This window comes from Cucurbita moschata, unplaced genomic scaffold, assembly GCF_002738365.1.
Source record: "Cucurbita moschata cultivar Rifu unplaced genomic scaffold, Cmos_1.0 Cmo_Scf00016, whole genome shotgun sequence".
NCBI classification, from domain to species: Eukaryota; Viridiplantae; Streptophyta; class Magnoliopsida; order Cucurbitales; family Cucurbitaceae; genus Cucurbita; species Cucurbita moschata.
In genome coordinates, this window is record NW_019268532.1 from 3,220,676 (window position 1) to 3,233,668 (window position 12,993).

The following is a 12,993-nucleotide window of genomic DNA, read 5'->3' on the forward strand; positions in this document are numbered from 1 at the left end:
TTTTTTTTTTTTTTTTTTTTTTTTTATAATTTTTTTTTTATAAATATCTTATTTCTTTATTGACATTTAACCTAAATAAATTTAGGATAGTTTGGTGGCTCGAACAATTAGAATATAATCCAATCCAACTATCTGTTATTGTCAAATAAATTATATTTATCTACCATATATATTAAATTAATAATTAAAATTTCACAAAATTTAAATATCAAATATTTACCAATCATAATATATCATTAACCTTGTTTATAAATTTTAAATATTTTTAGAAGTAGAATTTAGTTGGATTGTAACTCTATTTTGGTGAAGTTAACTTGACCAAAAAAATGTTGAGATCCAATGTAGATCCAACTTTCTCACTCGTGGGATTCGGGCAGTCTGGGGGGACCACCTCAGCTCCTCTCTTCTCGAGAATCCCTTACTGCCCAACTGGATAGCAGACAGCTAATGCGTTTCACTTATTGAACAAGGTTCTATGGTCGGTTCGCGACCCCTGGATACTGAAGACGTCCTTGGGGTGATCTTGAACCTACAAACAAACCGAATTTTTAATTTTTCAAAGATTTTAACCTGACTCTAATCGAATAAAATTAACCCAAATCAATTGTTATGATTTGAGTTTGAAGTTTGGATTGTTTAGACTATCGGGTCATATAAACCTCCTTTTTTTATGTACTGAATTTTATAGTATTAATTTATTTATGATTAAACTAAAATATTGTCGGAACCAACCAACTTAACGAATTATTACTTTGCATTAAAATAATCAATAAAATTTAAAAATTAAAAATTATAGTTTTTTATTTTTATTTTTAATAATACTGTAAAATTTAAAAATTTGATGGGAATGTTCCACCTTTATGGCGACTCCGGAACCACTTCGTGTTAGATGGGCCTAATAAAAGCCCATTTAATTTAGTGGGCTAAAAGCCCAAACTTCACTTTGCTAACATGCTAGGGCTCACTTTAACGGGCTTCTAACACTCGGTTGCTTTGCTGACTGCGGAGTACAATTTGACGGAGTGTGAGATTACTGCGTCGAGGATTGCTTGGAAGATCATGGACGAGTGCGAGCAACTGTGTCTGGCGGCGCGGGGCGGCGACGCCGACAAACTCCGAGCTCTGATAGATTCCGGAGCTGATGTTTCTGTTTTCGACGCTGAGGGCTTTACTCCTCTTATGCACGCAGCCAAGCATGGCCATGCCGACGTTGTTAAAGCCCTTCTGGAAGCTGGTGCGCCATGGAATGCGCTCTCTCCTTCCAATCTTTCTGCTGGGGATTTTTCTCTCGAGGCTGGTCACCAGGAGGTTTTCCAAATTCTTCTTAATGCGGGTACGTGGATTGTTATCTCGTTTCTTTCCTTACAACCCCTGCTGATTCTAAACTAGAGTAAAATGATGTTTTGTTGTTCGGCTTGTGCTGTGTGTAACTGTACTGTAGATTGAACATTTCGAATTAAACTAACGTAGAAATTTATGATTAGTTCTTGGGTGAACTTAGCTTATTAGCAAGTACAATAGGTGCAGGTGGTTTCATTTTTATTCTATTTTAATCCCAACTTTTATAAAAGATCAATTTGGTCCATGCCCATATTTTGTTTGTAAAGGATCAATTTATTCTATTTTGATCCCAACTTCTATGTTTGTTTTGGATCTTGGGCAATCTAATCCCCCTTCTTTGAAATTCTGTTTATATCAGACTGGGAATTCTCATAACTTTGTTTCAATGTGAAAGGGATTCAAGCCGAATTGGTTCTTGGGACCATTGCTAGGAAAGAAAGCCGGAATGATGTATGCAATGGGGAGTACTTGGAAGATAGAGTTACTTTTAGTGAAGATAAGGTGATGGATGCTGAAAGCAAAGCTGTCATGATGGCTTGGGAAAAACCATTGATGGAAGCTCATGCTAAGGCTATTTGCATGGGTGGTGGTCACATACTGAACGTTGGATTTGGAATGGGCCTAGTGGACACAGCCATTCAACAATACTCCCCCACTTCACATACAATTGTTGAGGCTCACCCAGAGGTTTATAAACGCATGATCGAAACTGGTTGGGCTGATAAGAACAATGTGAAAATTATATTTGGTCGTTGGCAAGACGTCCTGCCTCAACTTGAATCTTATGATGGTGAGTCATTTATACTTTTATCCATCTTAACCTTAATGTTTCATGTTTCTCTTCAGTATCTAAATTGGTGTAGACTAGTTTGAACTTAATAGTTGGATGAATTTATCCATCTTCATAGTGAATAACTTCGATTTATTTTGCTTATAGTTCTAAAAGTTTCGAAACCTTGTAGGCTTTTTATGCTCTCCACTTGTTATCCTTTGTGTACATTTTAATATCATTCTAAGAGCTTATTTTAATTTGGTTAGTCATAACTTCTATGGCATACTTTATTTACGATTAATCATACTGAATTTTAAATTTCCTGTGTTTTTTATAGATGGAGTCATTGAAAAAAACGTTTTCCAGATGCTTTTCAAATCTTTTGCTATAAAATATTACATTGTTACCATTATGCATTAATTTCTTCAACTTAAACGGTTACAATTTTCATCACGTTCTTGCATATTGTCATTCAAATATAACATCATTAACTAAAAATATTTTCGATTGCAAAATCATTGATGTGAGTGGAAAAAATTAACTAAAAAAATGTAAGGCTCCATTTAATAAATATATCCTCAACGTGTCTGTCTGTATATCGCGTTTTGTTTGTCATATACCTGTTTAAAGAGACTTCATACCCTTCTTTTGTAAGAGAGATGTGGTCAATTGTAGTTAGCTATTCCTTTGTCAGTTCCAAAGAACTGGTCATTTCAGGTTCAGGCAAAGATGGAAAACTGTTTGCCATAAAGGCAGTAGGCATTGGAAGTGAAGCATTGTAGTTTTAATCCACTTTTCATGGGTGTTATAAGTTGATGTATGCTTCCTGCTCTTCAGGTATTTTCTTCGATACGTACGGAGAATACTATGAAGACTTGAGAGAGTTCCACCAACATCTTCCTAAATTGTTAAAGCCTGGGGGAATCTACTCATTTTTTAATGGTCTTTGTGGAGGTAATGCATTTTTCCATGTTGTTTATTGTAATATAGTTTCTCTTGAACTAGAAAATCTGGGCTACTCCACCCAATTCATTCCCTTACCCGTCAAGGATTGTTTGGAGGAAGAAGTCTGGAAAGGAGTTCAGCACAAATATTGGCAACTTGATACATATTACCTTCCTGTTTCTCAGTCTGCTCAAGACTCTGAATCATGAAACCCTTCTTGTTACCATTTACATCCATTTCTTGTACCCTAGAGAATTTGAAGGAATCATATTCTATTTATCTATAACCCTTGCTCCTTTAGGCTGAACATGATTTTTCTATTAATTTTCTCCAAAAGTTAGTCAGATGAGGACAATGTGTGAATCTTACGCACTTGAAATTAGTCTGCTTGTGTCTGTAATGACTGAAGGAAAATATTGACCACGGAAATTGAAGTTAAGATATATTGTTTTTTTGCTGGAAAGTTGTTCCATAACTTTACAATTAATGCATTTGGGACCTAAATTGCCACGAAGAGGTCCTCCCACTTCATGGATTGCGAGAACTCACACACATAGATTCATAGCTTTACAGCCTGCTTGCTTGCTTGCCTACTCAGGCGGCTAATTAAATAGTGGAAAAAAGTTCCAATGATTCATTTTAACAAGCAGGTATGAAATTTAATTCTCCTCAATGTCCTAGCCGCTGGATATTTATTTGAAGGTTCTTCCTTATGAGTGTCTACTTTCAGAATAGCTTCATCCTAATTAATCGTTCTCTTGTCGGTATAGTTGGCTACTCCGTAACATCCTTAGCTGCTCGATATTAATTTTCCGAAGTGCCTACTTTCTGAATAGCTTCATCCTATTTAATTGTTCTCTTGTCGGTATAGTTGGTTACTTTGTAACATCGTTACGTATAGCATTTTTATAAGTCAATAAGTCGATGCGTTTCATGCATCTCTTACAAATGTTTGACTGCATATCTATCGTGCAAATAATGGTTGCATCCAATTTCAGTGGGATTTTCAAATGGGAGAAATCTTGATTGAAGTTAGAAACTTAAAAAGAAAGCCAATCAACAAGAACACTGTACAATAATTCTCCACCTTTGTGTTCTTTCTTTCATGAATATGATGATATGGTTAAAAATAAAATAAGGTACAGATGAACAAGCCAAGACATTGGCAGGGCTTGGAGAAGGGATACAGGCTAATAAGTTATTAAGGAGACGACAGGTTTTAGCTTCCATGGAAATGGATTTGCAGAGATTCTTCTGTGTCTATGTCCAGGTGAAAGCAATGGGGCTACCCACTATGTGTTTCCCGTCTGACCATTCCAGACGAGAAAAGCTCTCGGTCCCCGACGGCATTGGAGAAGCAATGAAAGTCACTGTATAACTCTTTTGCTCATTTGCCTCTGCAAAACTCAGAGTTTGTGGCTCAATGACAATCTTCACTGACGGACTTTTCAACGTCACAGAGGCCTTGTACGTCGATGGGGTGCCTTTGTTGGTCAGTGTTCTTATGTATTTTATGGTGGTCGGTGCAGCGTTTTCGTCTCCTCTGATGGAAGGGGTCTCCAATGGAACTGCAAAAGATGGGTAGTTCAGATCCTCCAATCTGTACTTGTTCCCACTGCAGGTGAAGTCCTTCTTGGTGATTACTTTGATTGCAAGTGAGGTGTAGTTTAGGGCGCAAAGGAAGGCGAAGTAGTCATTGGTGGTGGTGTCGTAAACAAGGCCGGGATCGAGAGCAGCCATTGGATTCACGTGTCCGGCTCCTATACCGAACGGCGTCGACGGTAATCCCTTGGATACGTCTTGAATTGCTTCGCCATTTTTGTATGTTGAGTATGCTGTGGTCATTAAGGCAGATCTAATAGCGTCTGGGCTCCAATCTGGATGAGCAGCTTTCAGAAGTGCAGCTAATCCACTGATGTGAGGGCAAGACATTGATGTGCCGGAGATTATGTTGAAGGGCACGTGCGGCTTGTCGCTGTCTGAACCGGCCGGAGTGGCGCCACCGATCCATCCGGCTAGAATGTTCACTCCAGGTGCTATTAGATCGGGTTTGAGAATCTGTGGAGTGAGGAAATTAGGGCCTCGAGAACTGAATGCGGCCACCACCGGCGACGGTTTAACTCCCAATCTCGTGGTGCTGCTACTGATCGTTGCTGTTGGATTCGCGTTGGAGGAGATGTAGTTCTTTATTGCGTCGCCGGCTTTTTGGCCAACGGCCGCCGTTGGCAGGAGATGTGCATCGGCTAATTGTTCCTCTCCGTATGTGTCAGTGTTGGCTAGAATCATTCCGACGCCACCGGCGTCTTTCACCACCACCCCTTTCTGGATGCGGGAGTTCCCTCCTCTGTCACAGACGACTATTTTTCCGGCCACCTTCGCCGGATTCAGAGTACTGGTCAAGCAAAGGCTACCACTAGATGAATTACTCGCTTCGGATGCATATACAATTGGTATTAAAGAGTCCGACAAGGGCTTTCCACTGTACAGCGACTCCCCGATGAATTTCTTCCCATTTCCAAGAGTAACGTATGTCGGGAAGTCTCTGTCGAGAGTCCCAGCGCCAACTGTGGTTATCCATGGCGCAACGTTCGACAAGCTACCAGATGACGGGCCGCTATTCCCAGCAGAACATGACACAAAAACTCCCTGAGCCGCAGCAGAGAAGGCTCCAATGGCAACATTGTCTCTGTAGTAATCAGGGGATGATCCACCAAGCGACAAAGACAAAACATCGACACCATCTTCAACAGCCTTGTCGATTGCAGCTAAAATATCAGAACCGAAACACCCTCCAAGCCAGCATACCTTATACGTTGCAACCCGAGCTTCTGCTGCCATTCCTCTTGCAGTCCCTGCAGCAAACCCAAAGAGGCTAGCTCCGGTTGCAGGGGATCCAGCAGCAGTCGTTGAAGTATGAGTTCCATGACCATCGTCGTCCCTCGGTGATTTCGACTCCTGGGATTCATCAATCGCCCCAAATGCTGCCTCGTAGCCCCTCGAAAAGTATCTAGCTCCAATCAATTTCCTGTTACAATTAGACGAGTTAAAGTTCTTACCCACTTCACACTCCCCTTTCCAGCTCGGAGGCACTGGTCCAAGCCCTGCATCATTGAAGCTCTCCAATTCAGGCCATACACCAGTGTCGAGAACTCCGATAATCACTTCGCCAACCTTCTCCGATGCAGGGAAGAACGAAACACTCTTCCCAAGTCCAAGAAACTCCGGCGTCCGAGTCGTATGGAGCTCATACTTCACTTCAGGTATAACAGCAAGAATCCCTTCCTGCTTTTCTATTAACTTAGCTTCTTCCACAGTCAATCTCGTGGAGAAACCATGAACCACTGTATTGTAGGAATAAAGCATTTGAGCTGAATCAGAAACCGACTTCAAAGAAGAATCATACCACTGGAAATGATCATCGAAGGCTCGTGGCATGTCGGTTCGATCCATGTGAATTATGTAAGTCTCCCTCTGTGCTTCTGCAAATGAAATCAAGAACAGAAGGAACCATTGCAGCTTCATCTTCTTGGATGTGTTTGAATTATGCATTGTTTGGAGGAGAGGGTCGAGCTAAATAGTTCGTAGCCGAGCTCTGATGAGTGGGTCCATTCCAATCATGTTCACCTACGTGTGGGAAGAAAACACCAATAATTCTAAGGTTTGTTGAAGAACTTGCGTATACTGTCGTTCTTTTTTTTCTTATAATGCTTACAACAACAGTAATTTCTAATAATCATTCGTTTAAGTAATTATTTTAATTTCCCATTTCTCGTACAACTTTTTTATATTCTATTTTGGCCTCGTGACTACGTTTTTATGGCATAATACATGTAATTTAGAACATAGTTGCACGGTTTTGAACTCATTTTCTTAAAGTACAATACGAAATTTGATGGTGAGATTTGTCATTCTCGAAAAAGTGGCTACGACCCATGTTCAGGATTCGGATCAAAATTCAGAATCCGAATTTGGCATCTGATGGCGTTGACATTTTCTTGGGATATGGTCATGTTACTACTCGTGTGTACTCGTGTCTTAAGACTAAAGACTTTCTTGGGATATGGTCGTGTGTACTCGTGTCTTTAAGACTAAAGACTTCCAACAAACTAACGAGTTTTTTCAACATGTTTTGTTCTCATTCACCCGACATAGAATTGCTCAAACTAAAACAAGCTTAACTATGTAGTTTCTATGATTGAGTCGCTGTATACGTTGTGACTTTTAAATCTTTCTTAACTATTTTATCTTCGGGATCCTTGTCAAATTGTTTCTAAAATTGAACACGATATGAAATCATTCTTAGATTTTATTTTATTTTATTAATGATTAATTCCATACGAGCATAGTTTAATAGATAAGACACTAGTTATCATTTTAAGCGTGAATTATTGAAGTTTTTTTAAAAGAAAACTTTGGAAGTACGAAGTTAGAATATATTAAAGGAGGATATTAATGCATTCATTATTTGAACCATATGGTATGGTAAGTCTTAAGTTGGGTATTACAAAATAATTGCATGTATAAATGAGACCAGAAAAATAGGTAAAATTAAAAAGTGGGTGCAAACTTTTATTTTCTTTTATTTTATTTGTGTTTAGTCCAATTTGTTAGAGACCCCTCTGCTTTTAGGGCACCAGAAGTCCACTTTAGGCTGAGTGATTGAAATAATTGCCTAAATCTGTAATCAATTCTGGTGGGTGGGACACTCATTTTGCTTCCCCTTTCTAAATATTATAACATATAATTCTCGATGCTGACTACCTGGACAGAAAGACCCTATGAAGCTTCACTGTCCTTGGAATCGGCTTTGGGCCTTTCCTGTACCTAGCTTAGATGGAGAGCGAAGGAGGCTTGAGCCATCAGTGAGATACCACTCTAGAAGAGCTAGAATTCTAATCTTGTGTCAGTACCTACCGGCCAAGGGACTGTCTACTCCTTTCCTGTACCGCTTAGGTGGAGGCGAAGAAGGCCCTCTTCCAAGAGCCCAAGCCATCTGTGAGATACCACTCTATAAGAGCTAGAATTCTAACCTTATGTCAGGGCCTATGGGCCAAGGGACTGTCTACTCCTTTCCTGTACTGCTTAGGTGGCGGCAAAGAAGGCCCCCTTTTAGGAGCCCAAGCCATCAGTGAGATACCACTCTGTAAGAGCTAGAATTCTAACTTTGTGTCAGGACCTATGAGCCAAGGGACAGTCACAAGTAGACGGTTTCTATAAACAAATTATGTTACAACAATCTTGTGTTAATTAGTATGGAAATTGTTCGGTACAAGTAGATAACAGGATTATGTCATCAGAAACCAATCTAGAAAACGGGACGTTACAAATTATAAAACTCTAAGTTATTTGAATGTATATTTTTGTTAGAAACACCTTCCAAATATCTCGAACTCGAATACGAATTTATGATGAAACGTTATGATAATGTTTATCCTCTTCCTCTTGTTGAGGAAGTTTGATTGAACCATTTCAACAAGCAATTTAATTTCGATCCCGTAAGCTTTATATGCCTATAATCTATCTCATTTCTCCTCTCAATTCACACCAATTTGGACTCGCTACCCATTTTTTTTCGAAAAGGAAAGATTTATGGAATATCATTTCATCATATACAAAGAGTTGAAAGCCTAACAATATATAGTATTTTAAAGGTTAGATTACGATAGGCTACTCGTATGTCACATCGAGTCACTTTAATCTTCTTTTCCGTGTTCGTATTTTTTTTTTTTTTATCAACTAAGGATTCCATTCAAACTATACCCGTTCGATTACAATATTTTATTTGTAATCGTGTTATTCTTTGTAAGAGAATTTTGTAACATAATTTAGATTTAGAATTTTTTAATCTCGAGATATTTATTTATGAATCAATTTGTTAATTCAATAATTTTTTAAAACATAATTCAACGTTTAAAAATATAATTTTAAAATAGATTAAAGAAAATATATAGATATGATGACAAAACAGAAATGATTTTATTTTTAATTGAAATTATGATTAAGAAAAATCACTGTGGTAACATGGAATATAATCATGAGAAATAAATAAAATAAATACAATTTTGAAATAAATTTGTATTTATTAATTTTTCTTTAGTTTTTAAAATTATAATTTTAGTTTTTAAGATTTTAAATTTTCTAAATTCACACCTTTATCAAACTATTAAAGATAAATTAAAATTTATATTTAATAAATAAATAATTAAAATTTTCAATTTTTTCGTTAAAAATTAATAAATACAAATTTATTAATTAATAAAGAAAATTTAATAAATGGAGAAGAATTCTAGTTAATCAACCCTAAAGCGAAGGACGGGCATCAAAAGTGTTGGTTTCAGAAGGTGTAATCTTTATCTACATCAATCGGCTCGCACAAAGACTTCTAAATCAATCCCGAGCCGTTTCTTCCACCTCTCCTTATAATCGAAACTTATAATTTTAATATTTGGACACAAACCCTTAAAATTTTAACTTTAACAATTATATATATATATATATATATATATATATATATATATATATATATAGATATAATTTTATAATATATAATATAAAGTGAAATTGAGAATATCCAAGTGGACAATTAGCTGGCAGGGGGCCCACTCTGCTTTTGGTGATTCCGAGTTTGTTGCCGTGTTGGACAGAATATCCAACGCTTTCAACCCCACAATTAATTTTGAAATTTCCACGTTTGCAATATTTAATTTTTGTGTGCTTTTTACTACTGTAAAAACAAATTACTTTGAGGCGTAAATAATTTTATCTTTTTAATTAATTATGACTCATGACAACAGTAAATATTTTTAATTATTGCACTAAGATTAGGATTATGCTTGTAATTTGTATCTTAAAATTACTTTTCACTAATAAAAATGGTTTTTTTTTACCCTAAAAAAACCTTCTTTTTTTTTTTTTACTTTCACCTAAAATTGTTAAATAAACTAATAACTGTATCAATTTAAAATTTAAAATTTCATAAATATATTAATTTAAACGTGTGAAAATTTATAATTTTATCGATTAAATTCAAAAAAATGTAATTAAATGATACATGAATACTTTTAAATTAATAAATTTTAAGAATTAATTATTATAATTATAAAATTACTCCAACTAAATTAATTTTTTAAATTGAAATGTGATTGTTGGCATATTTACTAAATTTATAAAAGTTAAAAAATTGAATTGATTTTTACTAGAAAAAATGGGTTGGCGTGGTCTTCAAAGTTGCAGTGAATAATAAAATATCAATAACTTTTGGAAATTTTTGTTTTTATTTAAATATTTTAATGAAAAAAATCAAATAAAAAGTTTTTAATATTAAATTAAACCTTTATGAGAAAAACGCGTAGACCTCCGCTCGGGTCATTATCGTTTTGGAAAGTTAAAAAGAACCGAATATTTTTTTATGATAATTTATGTTCAAAGTGGACAATATTATATCAACGTGAAAGGTCGTTTCTATCAGTGGGATCAAAACCATGCTCTCTCTTAACTTTTTAATTTCAAAATTTTCGGTTTAGAACATAAATCAAATAATTATTTTTATTAATTTAATGTTGATGAAAAATTTAAGCTTTTTTTTTATTATTATTATGGTATAGCGTTTATATTTGATAAATAGACCGTTCCTTTCGACCCTTATTTGTATAAACTTTGCTATGAAAATCACTACCCATTTAACAACGTCCATCTTTCTTTTCAGTGACTCAATCATAAGAACTTCTAATCTTTTTTTTTATTTTTAATAATGAAATTTACGAGCGAGTTTAAAGAGCTTAATGAGTTGCTGAAATGTCGCAATCGTAACCGAAATAATTCAATAACAAAGCTTTTTAAAGTTGGATTATTTGCATTAACATCCATTTTGAATTGACATATGACATCCAATCCATGTTTAATGCCCTTAACTTAGACCCAACATCTCCTCAATCATAGAGCGATATAATCTCTCCAGTTTTGTTCATTAATCGGTACACTAATTAATCAACTAAAAATGTGACGTCACGATTGAATACGATATTTTATCAAGCAATAATTTAATGATTCGGATACAGTCAACTAATCAAACGGTTTGTAATTTCTTTTCAAGATCGTAAATTTGAAACTCAACCCTTTATAAATTTTTCTAGAAACCATACGAGTGAAGATAAAGCATCCGAAAAAGGTCTATGTTGGTTTAGTTTTTCATTCTTAGAAGCAATTTAAGACCGTAGGTGATGCAGTCATGATATAAATGATGTCGAGAACGTTGTCACATCTCATTTTCATTATATTTTTTGATTTAATATTAATGTTTAGGATATTATTTTATAAAAGATGGATGAACAGATAAGGGTCTCCTTATTCGTGAAGTGACTTTCGACCCTTTTTGGACATTTTTTTTCTTGCAAGAAACAAATTCTTAGTTAAAATAAATAAAAATTTTATTTATATTGTCCCCCGACTCTCTTGAGAAAAAGGGAAAAGAGGACAAAAAAGTCTTTTCACAGGACGATTTCGTAATTATTCGAGTTTTAAAGCCTAAACTTATAAATTGCAATTAAATGTGAAAAAATATATATATATATATATATATATATATATTTTTCGCAAAAAGTAAATTTTGTGATGTTATGCCATGACATGATAGGCTATGTTATGCTAATGTCACGTTATGCTATCTAATAAAATTATGTTATTTTGTGATTATGTCAAGTTGTATAAAGTTGTTATGAAAATGTTAATTTATGATGCATAAACCTCCTTAAACTATGTCATGAAAGTAATGTAATGTGTTATAAAATGTACGGAAATTATGTAAGCATAATTCATATTATAGATAAATTGAGGTTTGTCTTTCATCATACATTATGTCATGATTATAAGCTATAGGGACCTCATGCATATTTGTGTGAAACATGCATTACAATACTTTTCCACTATGATGAGTATGAATGCATACATTATGACTTATGATTTACGACATTATATTCACATGATGTTATATGGGCATTTTCCCTCTGTGGTGTTCGGCATAGAGCCTGTTAGCGAGTGCTAGCCCAATGTGCCAAGCCTAGGGGGTGTGCGAGCCTGCCTAGTAGGCCTATACTCACACACAGTGTGTAAAGAAGTACCATACATCTAACCTTGCCTAGACTGGAAAGCTACCTAGGGTCATGTATTATATGTTCAAATGATAGGTCACACCATGTCGCATGTGTTTACATTCACTTACTTCAATAGTGGGGTTACTTACTAAATATTTCTTAAAATACTCAAGTCATGTGCTACTTTTACATTTCAGGTAAAAATAAGGAACCTATGTACGGATGCCGGTGGCCGCGCGATGAAAGTCATGAAACCAGTGTTAGGTAGATGTTTCATGTAGTTTGTAGCCCTTAGGTTAGACTAGGACATTGTTTTATTCTTTTCTTTGTTTTATTTAAATGTTCGGGTTATTTCTTTTCTATTGTTTTGTATTAACATCAACCTCCATCGTACATAACATTCAAAGTTTTTACTATATAATCATTTTTATTATCATATAAGATTGATGCAATGTATTCTCTGTTTGATAAATGGTTGATTAAACATTAATAAAAATGAATAATTAAATTAAATAAAGTGCATAATCTATAAGTGAGATTGTATAGAGCATTGACTATGCCTACATGCCTATTCCAAATCATTTTACCTTTTCATGTTAGCTAGTTTTTTTTTTTTTAAATTATAATTTGTGCTTGTGGCTATACTCTTCTTCTTCCCCGAGTAATCATAAATAACGAATTACAAATCTATGATTTCGATTCTCTATAAAAGACTAGAAATGCCTTGCTTACGTATCATTGGGAAGTGCATTAACATAAATACGGCAGTAAGAGGTAATACAAAAGTGTGTAAACTATAAGAACAAGTCAAGGTAGATTGTCCCACACTAGCACTTCCGCGTAATA

At 35.2% G+C, this 12,993-nt stretch overlaps 2 protein-coding genes across 3 annotated transcripts; one reads left to right on the forward strand and one right to left on the reverse strand.

The window, feature by feature from the left end:
- The first annotated feature begins 976 nt into the window (after positions 1 to 976).
- On the forward strand, positions 977 to 3,521 carry LOC111454147 (protein arginine N-methyltransferase 2). 2 transcript variants are annotated; one of them, XM_023095488.1, is made up of 4 exons: positions 977 to 1,333; positions 1,736 to 2,131; positions 2,951 to 3,264; positions 3,433 to 3,521. In XM_023095488.1, the coding sequence occupies exons 1-4, from the start codon at positions 1,060 to 1,062 to the stop codon at positions 3,433 to 3,435; spliced, it is 987 nt and encodes a 328-aa protein (XP_022951256.1). In that variant the 5' UTR covers positions 977 to 1,059; the 3' UTR covers positions 3,436 to 3,521. The 2 variants fall into 2 exon arrangements, with proteins under 2 accessions (XP_022951256.1, XP_022951255.1); XM_023095487.1 differs by having other exon boundaries at positions 978 to 1,333; positions 2,951 to 3,517.
- Positions 3,522 to 4,069: 548 nt separating this feature from the next.
- On the reverse strand, positions 4,070 to 6,590 carry LOC111454146 (subtilisin-like protease SBT1.7). The gene has a single exon (XM_023095486.1). It carries the CDS (start codon positions 6,578 to 6,580, stop codon positions 4,319 to 4,321), a length of 2,262 nt encoding a protein of 753 aa, XP_022951254.1. The 5' UTR covers positions 6,581 to 6,590; the 3' UTR covers positions 4,070 to 4,318.
- Between the last annotated feature and the right edge of the window lie 6,403 nt (positions 6,591 to 12,993).

Bases quoted from the DNA above. Each gene is read 5' to 3' on its own strand.
- LOC111454146 (XM_023095486.1), bottom strand. From the start codon at position 6,580: ATGAAGCTGCAATGGTTCCTTCTGTTCTTGATTTCATTTGCAGAAGCA.
- LOC111454147 (XM_023095488.1), top strand. From the start codon at position 1,060: ATGGACGAGTGCGAGCAACTGTGTCTGGCGGCGCGGGGCGGCGACGCC. The intron at 1,334-1,735 runs GTACGTGGATTG...TCAATGTGAAAG, and splicing joins CCAAATTCTTCTTAATGCGG to GGATTCAAGCCGAATTGGTT. The intron at 2,132-2,950 runs GTGAGTCATTTA...CCTGCTCTTCAG, and splicing joins TCAACTTGAATCTTATGATG to GTATTTTCTTCGATACGTAC.